General features: G+C 34.6%; 1 protein-coding gene across 9 annotated transcripts in view; it reads left to right on the forward strand.

The window, feature by feature from the left end:
- LOC123686342 (inositol-3-phosphate synthase 1-A-like) overlaps positions 1-18,124 on the forward strand; it is a 34,756-nt gene extending 16,632 nt beyond the window's left edge. For all 9 annotated transcript variants that reach the window (XM_045626394.1, XM_045626396.1, XM_045626395.1 and 6 more), the window contains 3 exons: positions 11,855-12,352; positions 12,407-12,515; positions 17,353-18,124. In XM_045626394.1, coding sequence (XP_045482350.1) covers positions 11,855-12,352; positions 12,407-12,515; positions 17,353-17,789 — 1,044 coding nt within the window. In that variant the 3' untranslated portion in view covers positions 17,790-18,124. The remainder of the gene's footprint in view (positions 1-11,854; positions 12,353-12,406; positions 12,516-17,352) is intronic.
- The last annotated feature ends 374 nt before the right edge of the window (positions 18,125-18,498 follow it).

Genomic DNA, 18,498 nt, shown 5'->3' on the forward strand with positions numbered 1-18,498 from the left:
AGGGTTGCCTGCGAAAAATCAGTCCAGAATCCCGGTTGTCGAATTTTAAAAAGTTAAATATTGCTGCGAGTGAGGACACAGCATAGCAGCTGTTTGAAGTCCGTCCAGTGAAAGAAAGAGAGTGCGCATGCTATTTGTTCTTGGAAATGAAAAGGATATATGCGTGCATTATTTTGGAGCAGATAATTATCAAAATAGATGAATAGTTATTTAATTTTTTTTTAATCAATTAATTATTTATGTGTGTATATTTTTTATGTGACACTAAATGAAAAGGATAGCGATAGACTCGTGTATGCGTGCATCATTTTGGAGTATATATAATATAATTTTTGAAATAGAGGAATAGTCAATTAATTATTTATGTGTGTATATTTTTTATGTGACACTAAAGAATCTTTCCTAAAAAAGAAGGTTATAGTAATACATATATAATACTAATCTTGCAAATTTCATCTTTATTATTAGACGACAAAATGAAAAACAACAATTAAAAAAATACTTCTGTTTTTCATGAAAAATTATAAATACAAAAATTTTTTGAAATTATTCAGGTTCCGAGTCATCGGACATATAACTATGATCTCCAACTTCTGAATCTTCTTCGTCATCATCACTCTCCGTTTCAGTTCTTTCGACAATGTCTTCTATCTTCAAAGGTGTATGATCCCCAATGAATCCTACTGGTTTAAAATATTCATCTAAGAACCAACCGCAGTTCTCAGGCTGAAGTTTCACGCATATTGGATCCGTTGCATTAAGCCACATGGAATTTACAAAAATAGTTCGTGAAATTTTTTGAATTAATGATATCCAGCATGGTGGTATGGAGTTGGAGTCGAAGCCTTTTATTTTTTCTAAGAAGTGCTCACTGTCTTCTTTGGCAGAATAATTTTTCATAAAAATGCGATATCTCATGCGAAAATAAAACAAGATTTTATTTCAAAATTTGAACGACAAGAAAAAAGGAGAAAAAAAACCGAACAGAAACAAATAGGATCAAAATAGCAAACATAAACAAACAAATTTATATATTTCAATAAACAAAATGATATAAATAGAAATAAAAACTAAAATCTTTCAGATAAAAATAACATTAAATAAAGAAATGAATTACTACAGTTGAACATAAAAAAAATTATTGAAAAATTAGTATCAATCTGCAGTCAAATCATCGTCTTTAACATCCATACATAAATTTTCACTATCCATCGAATCGAGCATATTTTTTGTAGGTTGAAAACGACAACAATCACCTATCTCTTTAAGTCCTTCTTTAGCATGTTATAATAATGCTATATTTTTACTTAGAAATCTGTTTCTATTTTTTGTTTTGATGCGGTTAATAGCCGAAAATATTCTCTTGCATTTGGCATTCGAAATCTGAAATATGCAGCCACCCAAATTTGTCGATGAAATTCCAGTTAGACATTTTTTTTTCCACTGAATAGAATACCAAATGTGAGATAATGGTATATTTTCAACGGAAGTTTACACACCACCTGTTTTCAATGAGGCACCCTTCGGATATTCCATCATTCTTCGTATTTATTCTCAGCCGACAGAAGTTTTATGATTTTATTATGTTTAAGTAGGTACGTTCTTCTAGAAACACGTAGAACGTAGAACCTCAATGAGAATGAACAATGAATTGATTCATAGAAACAGTCTAGACATCCGAATTTCCATATTCCCAATCGGCTCGGTTATATTTTTAAAACTACCAAAATCTACTAAAATCTACCAAAGGATTTCTTCCTACTAAAAACTCCATGAAAATGCGAAAAATCTACTAAAAAAGTAGATTTCTACTAAATCTGGTCACACTGTATACGAGTCATCGCTATCCTTTTCATTTCCTAGAACAAATAGCATGCGCATTCTCTTTCTTTCACTGGACGGACTTCAAACAGCTGCTATGCTGTGTCCTCACTCGCAGCAATTTTAACTTTTTAAAATTCGACAACCGGGATTCTGGACTGATTTTTCGCAGGCAACCCTATACTACCGTGTTCATAATAAAATAATCTTTAATCATATTGATTTTGATTAAATAGTCAGACCGTTGCAAAATGCTAGAATAGATTGACCTGTTTATACCTGGCAACCGAGAGTTGTGACCGGAAAAAAATAGGCTACCTAACGTTAGCACATTCTATGGGCTTCATACTTTCGATTGGTATAGAATTTATCTAATAAGCAAACCGGTGAAATGTTCGAAAAAAAAATTTTTTTTAATTATTAATTAAACCTACTCTGGACTAAAATTTGTTAGGCAACCCATATGTGATATATTCATTGACATGTTAAATTAAATATAAAATACATTTTATCAATAAATAAATAAAAACACTTGACTATACGTTCACAAATTTAATAAAATATTATATTACGTTGACATGCATGTTTCGGGTTTTACCCCATTCTCAAAACTAAACAGAATAATAAACGGTACAAATTATACATCAAACAAAACAGATGTTAACACCGGAGATAAGCGGAACTCCAGCTGATCGTTCACAATTGGCAATTTTTGTTTATGTGCTGAAGATATTTCTAAACATTCTAAAAGATCTAATCGCTTACTTTTCTCTCCTTCGTGTAAAATTTTGGTTTTATTGAAATCTATAAAATGGTTACAAGAGATACAATGAGTTGAAAACCCCGTTGTGGATTTATTTTGTAAAATAGATTTTTTATGTTCTTCAACCCTAACTTTGAGAGAACGACCGGTTTGACCAACATAAAAAGCAGGACATTCGTCACAGAACAACTTATATACACCACTTTTTTCTGAATCACTTAACTTATCCCTACCATCAGAAAACATTGATCTCAAATTTTTCTTGTTTGTACACACAATATCAACTCTGTTTTTTCTTAATCTATTACAAACTATGTCGCTAATCTGTGGAATATAATTAATATATACAAATCTCTTCATTTGATCTTTAGGTTGAGGTGGATAGATACAAGTTAAAAGTTTTTCACGTTGTTTTTTCAATATTAATTTATCTATTATGTCAGGAGAGTAGCCGTTGTTCTTTGTTAATAACTTTAACATCTCAACTTCTTTTTTGAAGTTATTCTCCGATAGAGGAGTGGAAATAAGTCTGTGCACAAGGGAATGAAACGCAGACATTTTAATTCTATAAGGGTGTGAACTACTATTATGAATGAGAACATCGGAAAAAGTTGGTTTTCTGTAAATATCAAAATCAAGATGGTCATTTACGATTTTTATCTGAATATCCAGGAAGTTGAGTGATTTATCCAAATTTTCCAATTCCAAAGTGAACTGAACACCGTCATAAAATGAGTTAATAAGCTTTAGAAATGATTCGAGTTCTGAATCCGAGCCAGTCCAAATACAAAATACGTCATCAACATATCGCTTCCAGTACAGTACATATACAGTCAGATTATTATTCATTATGGAAAATATTTTCTTTTCCAAATGTGTCATAAAAATTTCACTGAAAAGGGGGGATGAAGGAGAACCCATTGGTAGACCATCTAGTTGTTGATAAAATTTCCCATTGAACTTAAAATAGCTCTGTTCAAGACATATTTGTAGTATTTTCATTGTTTCTTCAATTATTTCCGTACTGAGTGAAATATTGTCATGGAGTTGTTCACTGACTAAATTTTTGATTTCTGCAGTCGGTATGGATGGAAATAAATTCACTACATCGAATGAAATCAACCTGGCATTTGAGGGAATTTTGAGGATCTTTAATTCGTTTGTTAATTGAACTGTATTTTTGATAGAATAAATAGGATTATGTTGTATCATACCTGGTAACATCGAATTCAAGAATTTACAGAGCTTCAAAGATGGTGCATGAGTATATGAAACAATGGGTCTCATCGGACAATTTTCCTTATGTATTTTAGGAAGAGCATATAATAAGGGTATTCTGGGGTTCATTATGGTCAGAGGGAAACTCACTTGAGATAACAAGTTAGGGCAGCTCTTAATTGTCTTCTTCACCGCAGTTTGGAATTTTGATGTAGGGTCAAACTTCAATTCTAAGAAATTATTAGAATTCAATAAACTTTCAGTTTTTATCAAATAATCATTTCTGTTCAAAAATGTGACTGTATTGCCTTTGTCAGCTTTTGTTATGATCAGGTCATTATCTGAGGCTTTCTTTTTGATTTGTTTTAAAACCAATGACTCATTTTTATTATCTTCCACGGTAGCTTTTGATATTATTCTCGCACATAATGATTTTTCGAGATCTCGATTTTCATTTTATCAAATAAGCATCTCGGTGAAGGTCGTTCTATAACGGGATCTTAGACTATCGTGTTCATTCTTTTCATTATGTTGTACATGAAGAAGGGAGTTATGTCTTCCTCTACAACCATCCTTGCCACATCTGGATTTCAAGAAACACTTCGTAGCCATGTGACCCACTTTGAGCTTCAACTTGAGAACATAATCTCTCCTTTTTGCTACTGGGAGGTCTATTAATTTGGTGCATTTGACAATTGTATGGCCAGAACTTTTACAGAAAATACATTCGGGTTCAGTTTTCTGTCCATCGTTCTTTTTGGAGACCATTACGGTTTTTTTTCTATAAAAAGATTTGTTTGAAAAACCTTTTTGGAAAGGAATACTGATAGCTGCCATGAAATTCAGTTCTTTTTCGAACCAGTCCGCAAAATCTTCCAAGGAAGATTGAAGTCCCTTAACATCACGAATATGCTTGAACTTTCCCCAAGAAGATTTCTGAATGGTGGGAAGTTTCTCTAACATACTTGCTAATAACTCTGGATTGAAAAGATGAGAGGAAGAATTCACATTTTTCATGGTTGTAACCATATTATTTACAGTATTAGAGAACTGAATCCAAGAGTCCAATCTGTCTTCTTTCACGATGCTCGCCTTTCTAACTTTTTCGATCAAAGAAAGGATTATCCAATCTGTCCTTCCAAAGTTCATTTCCAACATTTTGATAATTTTTGTAACATTTCTTGGAGATATGAGTAGGACCTTGACAGTGGTCTCTTGCTTTACTTTTGAGAGCTTTGTTCAAACGTATCAAATTGTCTTGATCGGATAAATGTAGTTCTTCTGAAGATCTTTTATACTAATTTATAAAAATAGGTCATTCTGAAAGATCACCAGAAAACTGAGGGAGATTTCGCATTTTATGTCGCATCAAAATTTTATTGGTAGTTTTTGTATTTTCGATACACTGCCTAATAATATTCAAGTGTGAAGGATTGTTTCCTCCACCCCCCACAGAATTTAAACAAATGACATCAGAAAAAGGTATGAATTCTGAATATTTCTCTTGTCTTTTTACGAGGAAATTTACCGATCGCATTGAAGTTGGAATGGAGTTATTAATGAACTCTGGAATCTTTGCCTGACCTTGCAGTAGTATATCATATGTTGCGATGACGCTGGTCTCGATTGACCTATGCCAATGCTTTTTGCTTCGTTCTTGTATTTCCTTGAGTAGTTGTTTTTATGAACGCGTCATCGGATCCTGGTTCAATTAAACATATCATTGCTTGTAGTCTGGACTTGACCTTCACGTAGGCGGTACCGAGTAATGCAACGGAGTTGTGAAGATTCAATATTTTCGGTGGGGATATATGCATCATTTCCGAGCATGACTCTCTTGCTTCGAAATGATGGTTTTTCTATTAGGTTCCCAGTTTTTAGCAAATGGAGGATTAGGACATCCCTGGAAAGGAATTTGGTTGGGTTGCTATTGTCTTGAAATTATTTCATTATTGCATTCGTTTCGGGCAGTTGAATATGTATCTTTAAACAGATGATCTTGAGGTGAACTATTTTGAGTCAGTTCAATGGTAGTAGGTTTTCTGATGGTTTTCCTACTGGGTCCAAGTGCTGGCAAGTTGCTTATGGAATTCTGTAATTTGAAACGCTTGTCTGGTTTGGATTTTTCTTCTTCTCAATTATGGATGTGGCTTGGCTTGAAGGACTTCTTAAGTTGTTTATTTTTGGTACTTGTGGAAGTACCTTGGCTTGAAGGACATCTTAGGTAGTTTCTTCTTGGTACTTGTGGATGTAGTTTGTACTTGTACGGCTCAAAGGACCATGTATCTTTGAAAAATACCAAAATACGTTTCTGCTTCCTTCAATGGGTTGTGAATCCTTAGAAGTAGCAGTGCAGAATTTAGTGGTTTGTAAGGCTTCTGAATTCAAGAAGATACTTGATTGCAGAGTTTCGTAAATCCACTACAATCGAAGTGAACACGTGGGGGGTGTTGAATAATATTTATTGTGTATAATACAAGAGATGATAATTCGAATTAATGATAATATGGAAATCAATACAGTTTATATATTATATTTATTATGCTAGATTTCAGATTTAATTAAGGTGGTTCCCTTTCACTGCGACCTAATGGTATTTTGTGTTCCGCATCAGAGAGCTATTCTCTCCATAACGTGATCTGCAGCTCGCCTTCCAGGTCCAGAGTTCTAATGAACTTGAATATCTGGGATGGCTTCAAGGAGGCTGATTCCTCACTTCTATGAGTTTCGTGTCCAAAGCAGATTTCGCGTCGGCTAGAAATGGCGAGGCATTCCGTCACCAGGTGATCCGAAGTTTCTTCCTCCTCCCCACAGAATCTATACTCTCGCAGAGTTCGAAACTTTTTGGAGTGATCTAAACCAGGAACATCCCGCCAGAGTGTTTCTTTTTTGGTTTTTTCCTTCTCCTGAAACTCTTTCTTGTAGCTACATTTGTCTACACCGCAGAAAGGTTCCGGGCATTTATTATTCTAACGCAGTTTCTTCATAGTCTGTTCACGTGTCGGTCGTTTAAATGTGGGCCTTTGGGCTAACGTAGAAAACCATCATGATCGGTTCGCCTGGAGTTTGCTGAAATATGAGAATTTGGTATGTCGAGTGTTCTTGAAATTATGGTAGGAAATGCCAATTCAATATAATATGTTTATATCAATTGAACAAAATGCATTACTGACAATTAGGAAGTGTTAAGTCTTAAGTGTCTCTGCGTTAGCAAATTCGTCACAAAAACTGATTATACAATCAGGGATATTTTACTCATGTATCAAATTCATACCATTATGTATTCTATTCATTCCTTGATGATTAATTTATAGTTATAACATTCCACTGTAATCATTGTCGACGTTTAAAAGACTGTCGCAAAAACAAGCAAATGCGAAATTCCTAACGTTCAAGGTCAACGCAAGAAAAACAACTTAATAAAAACGGTTATGCAACGGTTCTTGTAATTTTCATTGTCGTAAACAAATACGCAGTGCATAAGGATACTGTTAGAACAGGTTTCACGATGGTAGGAAGTCCCCGAACACGAAAACATAGGGGAAAACAACTTTTATCAATTAATCTTAATATTTATTCAAATGAGAATATGGATACGTTGAACAAGAAAACACAGCGCTACATTTTAGAATTTTGAGCTGTAAATGGATAACGATAAGGTCCGAATTCGTCGTTAAATTCAATTATGTTCGGCCGTAAATGTGGTAACTTCCGAACGAAAAAAGCTAAAAACTTGAAACTTATAGGGTAGATTCGGATCTCGAATGCAGCGATTGAGTACAGGATGTCTAGGACTCTACAAGACTCAGAAAAAAAATTTTGAAGGACCCCTGATCTCTTTTTTCGAAATAATAGGATATAAGAAAGCAGGTCATAGATATCTCGATTTGTTCTCGAATTACAGGGCCTTTCTGAAAAAATGACTAAGTATTTCAAATATTCCGCTATATCTTGGTTTCTGTTGGAGATATTGGGAAAATTCTAAAACGTATTTTTCATGAATTTTCATGCTTCATATGATACTCATTCAGAACATAAAAATCAATTACCATTTTGGAGATATAGAGAAGGTTTTCTGTTCTTCAAATAAGACACATATTTTTCAACGCAGTTTTTTAGCCGCAGATTTGTCGAAAAGCATCCCCTCATCAGTTTTTCAAAAATGTCACCCAATTGAAAGATGTTGAGTTTTTCGACTTCATTATTTTGATGGTATACCTAATAATATATAAATATTTTTCATTTAATTCGAGATTCAATCAATTTTATGCTTTCTCAGTAATGTTTATGTTTTATATTTCACTCATAACGTATCATAGATATTAGTTATGTTAGTTGATGCTTTTCAATAGGACATCCTTTATATGAATTTATATTACAATTATAAAATGGACCCAAAATGGATTAAATATGGAAAAAATGTATATTATATAGTGTCCCATCAAAAAAATACAGTCGAAAAACTCAAAATCTTTAAAACGTAAGGCTTTTTTGAAAAAATCATAACGGGATGCTTTTCAACAGATCTGTGTCTAAAATACTGCACTGGAAAATATAGGGTGTCCCATTTAAAAAACACCAACTCTGATCTATATTTCTAAAACGGTAATTGAATTGTATGATGTGTTATGAGTATCATATAAACCATAAAAATAACTGAAAAAAAATGCTTCAGAATGTTTTGGATATCTTGAACAGAAACCGAGGGCAAAATCCAAGGAGATTCGAAAATATGACCGTTCAAAATTAAGTTGTTTTGTTAATTTCAAAACTGCATATCCGATTTAGGTGAAAATTGGCCTTCTGATGTGGAATGACAATTTAAAGCCTAGTGCAAATTTAATATTGATGGATCAACCATAGAGACCGAAACCATGGAATATTCAAGAAGCTGTGTGAAGCTGGCACCTCCAAATGCGAATTTTTGGATGAAAATTTCAGGATCGTTTGACCATCGTAGGCCCACGTTTGTCCACCTTTTTTTTCATTTGTCCAGGCACCGTTCGAGAGATATAATAAAATACATCTTTTCCGTTCATTTTCATAGCAGCACCCCCAAATCGCAAAAAAGTGTTTAAAATGCCCTAGATCGTTTGTCCATCATAGGTCTACGTTTGTCCACCCAATAATTTCATTTGTCCACCCCCAGAAACAAAAAAAATCGACCATTCAAAATTACGCGAAGTGTGAAGTTGGCACCCCCTGTTCCGTAACCACGGAATTCTTAATTTAAAATTTGGCTTTAGAGACCTTTCACAGTTGTTTTGTTTTCCGGTTTCCTTTTTGTTTGTTATTTTTAATTTCCTGCTGGCCAACGTCTTGCGCCGAAAGGAAGCGTGGACGTATATGCGCGGTGCTCGCCTGTGACGTTTTTTTTGAAGACTAAATTGAACAGTCGAACACATGTACTAATAATTAATCGCTGTGTTTCACACGATACGTAATTTTCCGAAAGTGGATAAAATAAACGCTAAAATCAAGAAGTATTCGCTGTGAACGCTAAAGAACTAAAGTTTCAATAAATTGAAACGCGCAAAAGGTGTTGGTGCGGTTTTGGTTTGTGTGTTCTTCAAGATTAAGCTGCGGATGCAGATAAGAAGGGACCTTCCAGACTCCATCATCTCAACCCACAAGGTGAGGTGCAATTCGTTGGTGGCTTGCTTTGAGTTCGGGTTATTAATTCGCATTTTTACTTTATTTTTCACTCTGTGAAAGGTGTCGCAGACATTTCATCGTTGGTTGTGGGACGAGTGGCCCAAGTCCATATTTTCTCTCCGGCAATACAATTTATTCCTTTTGAGTTACTGAACAATATATAACACCCCAAATGCGAATTTTGAGTTTAAATTTTCAGGATTGTTTGTCCATCGTAGGTCCACGTTTGTCCACCCAATCATTTTATTTGTCCACCCCCAGAAACCGAAAAAATCGACCATTCAAAATTACGCGAAGTGAGAAGTTGGCACCCCCAAATGTGAATTTTGAGCTCAAAATTTCAGAATCGTTTGTCCATCGTAAGTCCACATTTGTCCACCCAATAATTTCATTCGTCCACCCCCAGAAACCAAAAAAATCGACTATTCCAAATTACGCCAAATGAGAAGTTGGCACCCCCAAATGCGAATTTAGAGCTCAAAATTTCAGGATCGTTTGTCCATCGTAGGTCCACTTTTGTCCACCCAATAATTTGATTTGTCTACCCCCAGAAATCACAAAAATCGACCATTCGGGGGTGCCAACTTCACATTTCGCGTAATTTTGAATGGTCGATTTTTCTGTTTCTGGGGATGGACAAATGAAATTATTGGGTAAACAAACGTGGACCTACGATGGACAAACGATCCTGAAATTTTGAGCTCAAAATTCGCATTTGGGGGTGCCAACTTCACACTTCGCGTAATTTCGAATGGTCGATTTATTTCGGTTTCTGGGGGTGGACAAATAAAATTATTGGGTGGACAAACGTGGACCTACGATGGACAAACGATCCTGAAATTTTGAGCTCAAAATTCGCATATGGGGAGCCAACTTCACACTTCGCTTATTGAATGGTCGATTTTTTTGTTTCTGGGGGTAGACAAATGAAATTATTGAGTGGACAAACGTGGACCTACGATGGACAAACGATCCTGAAATTTTCATCCAAAAAATCACATTTGGGGCTGCCAGCTTCACACAGCTTATTCAAGAAGAATAAAGAACTAATCCAATATGATACCAACGGAGATTTCATGAATAAAATATAGATTCAATGACTTTTTTTACATATCTTATTTATATAGCTTGATGTGACCTTTGTTGGTTACCTGTTCATCCATTCTTCTCGTTATTCCTCAAAAATCCTAACTTCAGTCAATCTCCAAAGAATTTTTTAAATTCATCATGTGAGCTGTGAACTAACACATTATACCAATTATCAGCAGAGAAGGCATTAATTTACAACCTAATTATGGAATAATTCTCCATTCATAGATTTATGGTAATCCTTATGATCACCACTGTCAAAACATCCAGGTAAAAATCCAAAAATTTTTCCAGATTTCAAAATAGTGTACCTTCTACCTTTACCCTTGAATATACTTGCTAAACCTTTTGGTTTTTTTCTTTCTAGAGTCCACTGTTGAATAAGACTATCATTTTCAAATATCTGAGTCTTATCTAGATAAATGCATTTTTCATTTTGTTGCAAATATTCTCTGTAGTCTATTCATTATTTTTTTCCGTTTATCAATTTTCCTTTGATCAACTGTTTTGAACATGTAGTAAACTAATTAATTTTACATAATGTTGTCTTTGATTGATTCGTGAAATGCTATTCAGACCGATATATTCGCAATCAAATCATTCAATGATTCTTTGAAGATAAAATACTATTGCACAAGTTTTCTTCCACTAATGATGCAGGCTGTAATGATTCTTCACCTTCTTTTTTTTTAACCCTACTGGGAGTCGGGAGAAATACTCAAATTGATTAATCGATGGGTATTCAAAATTGATAGTATTGGTACAATTAAGATTCACAATTTCCTGGATTGAAACAATTAGACAAACAAACTGAACTAAATTCAATCTTCTATCAATGATGACATTTCCAATATCTACTCGAATTCTGCAATTCAAAATATTACTGACAAAATATTACCAATTCAATTTCGGTTTCCCACAGCCGCCCGGGGTGTCAATAATACCTGAACGGACTAGGTATATACAGTGATGTGGTATTCAATGGTGCAATTAGCGGATGAATTAACACACCTGACTTCACGGCAGTGCATTCTTCACTTCTCTGAGATTTTTATATATCGTGTTCTACTGAACTGATTTTGATGAAATTTTATATAGATATTTGGCTTGGATCATGAGTGGTTTTAGATGAATTTTAGCTGTTAAAAATCTCGAAATGGCAATTAATTATCATTAATTTTCATGATATTTATTGAATGGCACATGAAAAAAGGTTTATGTGGGTTAGACTCTCACTCAGTTCAAGAATTCAAGTTGAATAATCTCAATCCCAACTTTGAAGTTCAAATTCGATAAATTTTGTTACAGTCTTCAAGAGCCGACAACATCATAGAAGGCAGCAAGAAGAAACAAATAAATCAGATATGCAGAGACATAGATTCGTTTCGATCCAAGGAGCGTCTGGAGAGGGTTATTGTCCTCTGGACTGCGAACACAGAGCGCTTCTGCGACATAATAGCAGGAGTGAACGACACCGCCGATAACCTGAGGGAGGCCATAGAAGAGAACCACGAAGAAGTATCACCCTCCACCATGTTCGCTTACGCTGCCATCAGCATGGGATGTCCCTACATCAACGGATCCCCGCAGAACACTTTCGTTCCGGGCCTGATCGAATTTGCAGAAAAAAAGGGTGTTTTCATTGCCGGCGACGATTTTAAATCCGGCCAGACCAAATTTAAGAGCGTCATCGTCGACTTCTTGGTCTCTGCCGGGATCAAGCCTGTCAGCATTGTAAGTTATAACCATCTAGGGAACAATGATGGCAAAAATCTGTCAGCACCTGCTCAATTCCGTTCGAAGGAGGTAGGTTCGGAAGAAGTCAGATTAGAGGGTTTTTTTTTATCAATGTCCTTGCAGATTTCGAAGAGTAACGTTGTGGACGATATGGTGAAGTCCAATGATGTTTTGTATCAGCCTGGGGAGAAACCTGATCACGTGGTTGTCATCAAATACGTTCCCTATGTTGGTTAGTTTTAAAGTTATTAAGAAATATTATAGTACACTAGTACAACGTGTCTCACGGCTAACTGCCACATATCAAAATGCTCTATGATAATTGTGATCTTAGGTGTATAAGTTTGCTTTCGCCGTTCTGCAATAGATGGCTGTAGCGGTAAGTGGTAGTCCATGGAGATAGAATAGAAGGAGACGCTATGAGCTGTTATCGTGCTAGAAAAAAAGTGACCAGTAGGCGGGGCTAATTATATTGCTAAAATTAATTAAAATAAATCGATCGTAGATGTCATACAATAAACATGGGTATTCGTAAACATAACGCAATCGAAATATTAATCGATTTGTGTTTGCATCATAAAGTTATTCTCGATTAAACATGTCAGCTTACGAGTCAACTCCTCGTTATCTGCTTTAAATTTCCACTTCAATATGAAGAAATCTGCAGCTGAGGCTCATCGAATGCTCTCAACTACCTATGGCGAGGCTGCTATCAGTGGAAGAACGTGCCGAAGTTGGTTTCAACGCTTCAAGAACGGCGATTTTGACTTCGAAGACCAGCATGGCGGGGGAAGAGAGAAGGTTTTCGAAGAAGCAGATTGAAGGCATTTCTTGATCAAGACTCGTGTCAAACGCAACAAGAATTGGCAGGATCGTTAGAAGAGACGCAACAAGCCAACTCAAAACGCCTGAAAGTCATGGGAATGATTCAGTTTCAAGAAAATTGGATGCCGTACGAGTTGATGCCAAGAGATGTTGAACGGCATTTGTTCGCTTGTGAACAGCTGCTTGCAAGGCAGAGACAGAAGGAATTTCTGCATCGCATTGTGACTTGAGACGAAAAATGGGTTCATTACGATAATTCAAAGCGCAGAAAAATCATGGAAATATCCCCACCATGCTTCCACGTCGACGGCCCAACCGAATATTCACGGTTCCAGGGTCATGCTCAATATTTAGTGGTACCAGCTCGGCGTAGTGTATTATGAATTGTTGAAACAGACTGAAACAATCTCAAGCGATCGTTATCGAAAGCAATTGATATGTTTGAGCCGAGTATAGAAAAACAAACGGTCGCAATACAACGAGAGACATGATAAAGTGATGTTCTCTATTTCAGTCGCGTTATGAGTTATTCATTACAGTTCTAAAAACAGTACTGTAATGAACTCATTACAGCATTGTTTCCAGTTATACTTTTCGTTTTGTGGTTGTCTACACAGACTTCCAATCCTATCAAAATTCAAAACACATCAAATTGTCAATACCTATAATATAATTTGGATTTAGTGAAATGATTTGCGACATTATATTCGCAATTTGTCTTAATTCTGTTGGTGTTAAATTGATTTCGTCAGACATAATTGACGAGTATAATGCATAATTATAAATCATTTCAAAATTCGAAACCTACTATTCAAATTCCGTAATCTGTCAATTTTCGTAACAGTCACACCAACTGCCAAGATTCAATACAAATGTCACTAGGATATATAATCTGAATTTCTCATTGAATTTCGACAATATTTCACAAAACTTGACTGAAATAGAGAAAATATCTTCTAATACTCGTTGCAGAAGGCAATTCCAACACTCATTCGTTCCAAAACTCGCTCCTTCGTCGCTCGTTATCGAATTTCGCATTCGTGTTGGAATAGGAGCCTATTTTGCAACTTGTTTTAGAATATACTATTACAGCATGACAATGCTCGACCCCATGTTGCGAAAGTGGTCAAGACATACTTAAAAACGTTGAAATGGGAAGTCCTATCCTACCCGCCGTATTCTCCAGATGTTGCTCCCTCGGACTATCACTTGTTTCGATCAATAACATACGGCCTGGTTGACCAGCACTTCCGGTCTTATGAAGAAGTAAAAAATTGGATCAATTCGTGGATCGCTTCAAAAAATGACCGGTTTTTTCAAGGAAGGATTCGTACACTGCCCGAAATATTGGGAGAAAGTAGTGGCCAGCGATGGACAATACTTTGAATGATAAATGTTTAACAAGTTTTTTTACAAGTTTTAGAATAAAGCTTCGAATTTCGGAAAAGAAAGGCGAAAGCAAAATTGTACCCCTCTATAGATATCGAAAATATATTCTCTGGCAATAAGTCAGGCACTTTGCTTCCTGTGAAGTCTTTTAAAGACAATTGCGATCGATGGATGAAGATTTATAAACGAAAAAAAATTTGGTGATTCGTTTCCAATGTCTTTTGAATTCACATACACTTCTTGAGATTGGTTTCACCTGTCGAAGTGTCTCAGCTGTTGTATTCAAACGTGAAAAACTTGAAAATTCACCTGCATCAATTTTCCTTTTTTGAAGAAATTTTCCCAAGAAGTTTACTTACTCATAAATAAGATTTTGATTGGTTTAGAGAATGTTTAGGCAGTGAGTATTAGAATCAAAAGTGCCGACAAAGGGATAATAAGATATAATCTGTAATTATTTATTTATTTTAAGGTACTAAACAATAGGAGAAATTGCTTCAGGATCTCTTTAATTTTTACGCGATTGTTTATCATCATTTTAACATTTATAGCCCGTATGTAAATAATGATTGTGCCGACGACAATTGGATCAGGATCAGATCGAGCCCTTTGATATAACCGCTGCTTGATGAATTCGTGGATTCAATTTTTACACGATCAAATTATTGTACGCCACTGTCCTCATTGCTCGAACTCTACGTAATGAAAATATATTATTTCCAGTTACACAGGGTATTCAATTTTTACTAGGCGAGTCTCTAATCAGTTTTTTTAATTGCAAAACCTGTTTCCTTTCCCCTTTTTCGCTTTATAGTTTATACAAGAAAAACACGAGTTACTTCAATAAAATACTCACTTGTTTTATATGGACGGTTTTCATTTATATCAAAGATATTTATTCCATTATTGGTTTCTTACTGTAAAATTCGATATTTCAAAATTATGAATGTCCGTTCCCAATTTATTTTTGGTCAAATATTATACATGTGTTTTTCTCTCGAATGGAACAATACATCTAAAATGTATCCCGTTATTGGTGTATTGATGACATTGGTGTATAAGTTTTGAGGTAAGGAATCGTTGCATAGGGTGTAGCCAATACTATATTATGATTTGATTTTAGTTGTTTTGTTTTCCAGTTTTGCATTGTAGATTGGCGCTATCACATAAAATATTTTGACATTTGATTTTCAATAAACGATCTGTGACATACAAGTATTTGCCAAGATCATATGAACATCAAAATGTAATTGATAATTGTATACAGAGTGGCCACTTTTTCAATGGGATTGTATTGGTTGGTAACTATTAAACCATATAAGTTAGAAGGTCGGTCAAATGGAGAAAAAGTTGCATACATAGAAGCATTATCAAGCAGTTCAAACAAATCGAGATTATCAGGGCCGGTTATTGAGATATCATAAGAAAAGTAAATTATGTCATTTTGAAATTTCTTTTTTTCCCACCTTAATTCAAATATCATCGAAAAATGTTACAGGAATTTTTCTTTCGACAGTAAATTATCCTCAATTTGAAGTAATCAGATTTCGTATCCAACGTTTCGTTCTCTCTGGGCCACCCTCAACCTCATTTTTTTCAATACGGACCTGCATATTTCCTGACACTTTTCGAAATAACTTTTAACGCTGAATTCAACGATATATCATACAATGTCATTCAAAGTTGATTTTCAGGTGATTTGACATTTATCCAAATTTTCTGGTGTGTATGTAAGAAAAAACAAGTCTATCAACGATATCAATGTTCTGACCCAAATTCAATTGAACCCAGAAAAAAAATTGAGAACTTTGGCCAGTGAATGGAATTTATCAAAAACTGCTGTTAATATAATTGTCAAGAGACGCGAATACAATGATTTTAAATTTGAATACCAAGCCTTGCAAAAATTATATCATAATGATCTCAAAATAAAGTTCGATTCTGTAATTTGTTTCAATTATAGTGATTCCTCGCGAAAAGATTGAGAATGTAATGGAAGGTATTCAAAGAGACGAAATAAGCAAATGTATAAGAAGTATGGGTTCCAGAAACGTAAAGCGCATTTTACAAAATTGTGGACATCTCGAACACTTACTTTATTAATTTTCATTTACTTTCGAATAATGATTTGATTTTTTTTCATTAGATGATACTTTCGTTTAATTATTATGAATTGAAAAATGTAAATAATTATTAATGCTTTCTTGCTTTGATTCTCATATGTTCCATTTAGTTCAAGATGAGTAAGTTGATTCTCTTATCGAAATGTACTGCTTGTTGTTAAACTAAAGGTAACTAAATGTAATACAGATCCGACCCAAAGAAAATTGGATAAGGTTCAAAATCACCTGAAAATCAACTTTTAATGACATTGTATGATATATCGTTGAATTCAGCGTAAGAAGTTATTTCGAAAAGTGTCATAAAATATGCAGGACCCTATTGAAAAAAATGGGGTTGAGGGTGGCCGAGAGAGTACGAAACGTTGGATACGAAATCTGATTACTTCAAATTGAGGATAATTTACTGTCGAATAAAAAATTCCTGTAACATTTTTTGATAATATTTGAAATAAAGTGGGAAAAAAAGAAAAATGAAAATGACCGAATTTACTTTTCTTATGATATCTCAATAACCGGCCCTGATAATCTCGATTTTTTAACTGCTTGACAATGCTTCTATGAATGCAACTTTTTCTCTATTTGACCGACCTTCAAACTCTTATGGTTTAATAGTTACCAACCAATACAATCCCATTAAAAAAGTGGCCACTCTGTATATGTATTTGTATCATGATGATTATTATTATAAAAATTTGTTGTTGTGATTCCTAAGAATGTAATTCGTAATTTTAGGTGACTCCAAACGTGCAATGGACGAATACGTCTCAGAGATCATGATGGGTGGTCTGAACACCCTCGCGGTCCACAACACATGTGAAGACTCCCTTCTGGCAACTCCATTGATACTTGATCTGGTCATATTGACCGAGCTCTGTACAAGAATCAAAATAAAGAAATCAGACCAGACAGATCAAGAGTTCACTGGTTTCCATTCAGTTCTTTCGATATTGAGCTATCTGTGCAAAGCGCCATTGGTACCTAATGGTACTCCTGTTGTGAATGCCCTCTTCAGGCAGAGAGCTTGCATAGAGAACATCATGAGGGCTTGTTTGGGATTGCCACCAGACAACAACATGTTGTTGGAGTATAAGCTTCCAATATTGATGGAAGAAGTTGTTAAGGAACCGCCCACTAAGAAGTTGAATTATGAACTTGGAGATAATTATTAATCTTGGGTTATTTCTTCTGCTATTGGATGTCGTTTCATTATATAGCGTAGGAATACATATTTTGTAACATGTTATGTATTATGTTATTGGTGGAGGATAAGTTTTTTATTTTTAACGTCAGAATATTTTAGAGTAAAACTGAGAAAACTGTAGCATATCAAACTCAATATGCATTTCATTGAAACAACTGAAAATACGGTAATAACAATTTCGAAATTTAAAGTTTTTTTTTTATTTTCATTGATCTGATATGCAACATTTACTTATTTGTTGAAAATTTAAAAAGTAAAACTGACCAAATTGTTTCAAGATCAATAAATGAACATACTTAACAATAATTTGTTTTTTTTCTATAATTTTTTTTTCAATACTTGCCTTATGGATATTTATAATAAATCTTATGAGAATCTGCTAAGATTTCAATTAGAGTGAGTATAATAAATTGAAAAATTCAATAAGGCATTTCAAGCTTGATCAACAAAACTCACATATTAAGAAATTGAAAGTACGTACCGAATGAACTGAATTGAGTCAGAAACTACAGCAAGAAAACATTTATTCAACATCAAAACCATAAAGATGAATGCATGGATATATTAATATCCATGCATCCAGATGTCGTGTAATCCCCTCATGGTACTGTTTACCATTTATTGACGCTAAAAAACACATCACAAACAATCAGGCTTGTTCCCTTTGCTAAAATTTT

This window comes from Harmonia axyridis, chromosome X (assembly GCF_914767665.1).
Source record: "Harmonia axyridis chromosome X, icHarAxyr1.1, whole genome shotgun sequence".
NCBI classification, from domain to species: domain Eukaryota; kingdom Metazoa; phylum Arthropoda; class Insecta; order Coleoptera; family Coccinellidae; genus Harmonia; species Harmonia axyridis.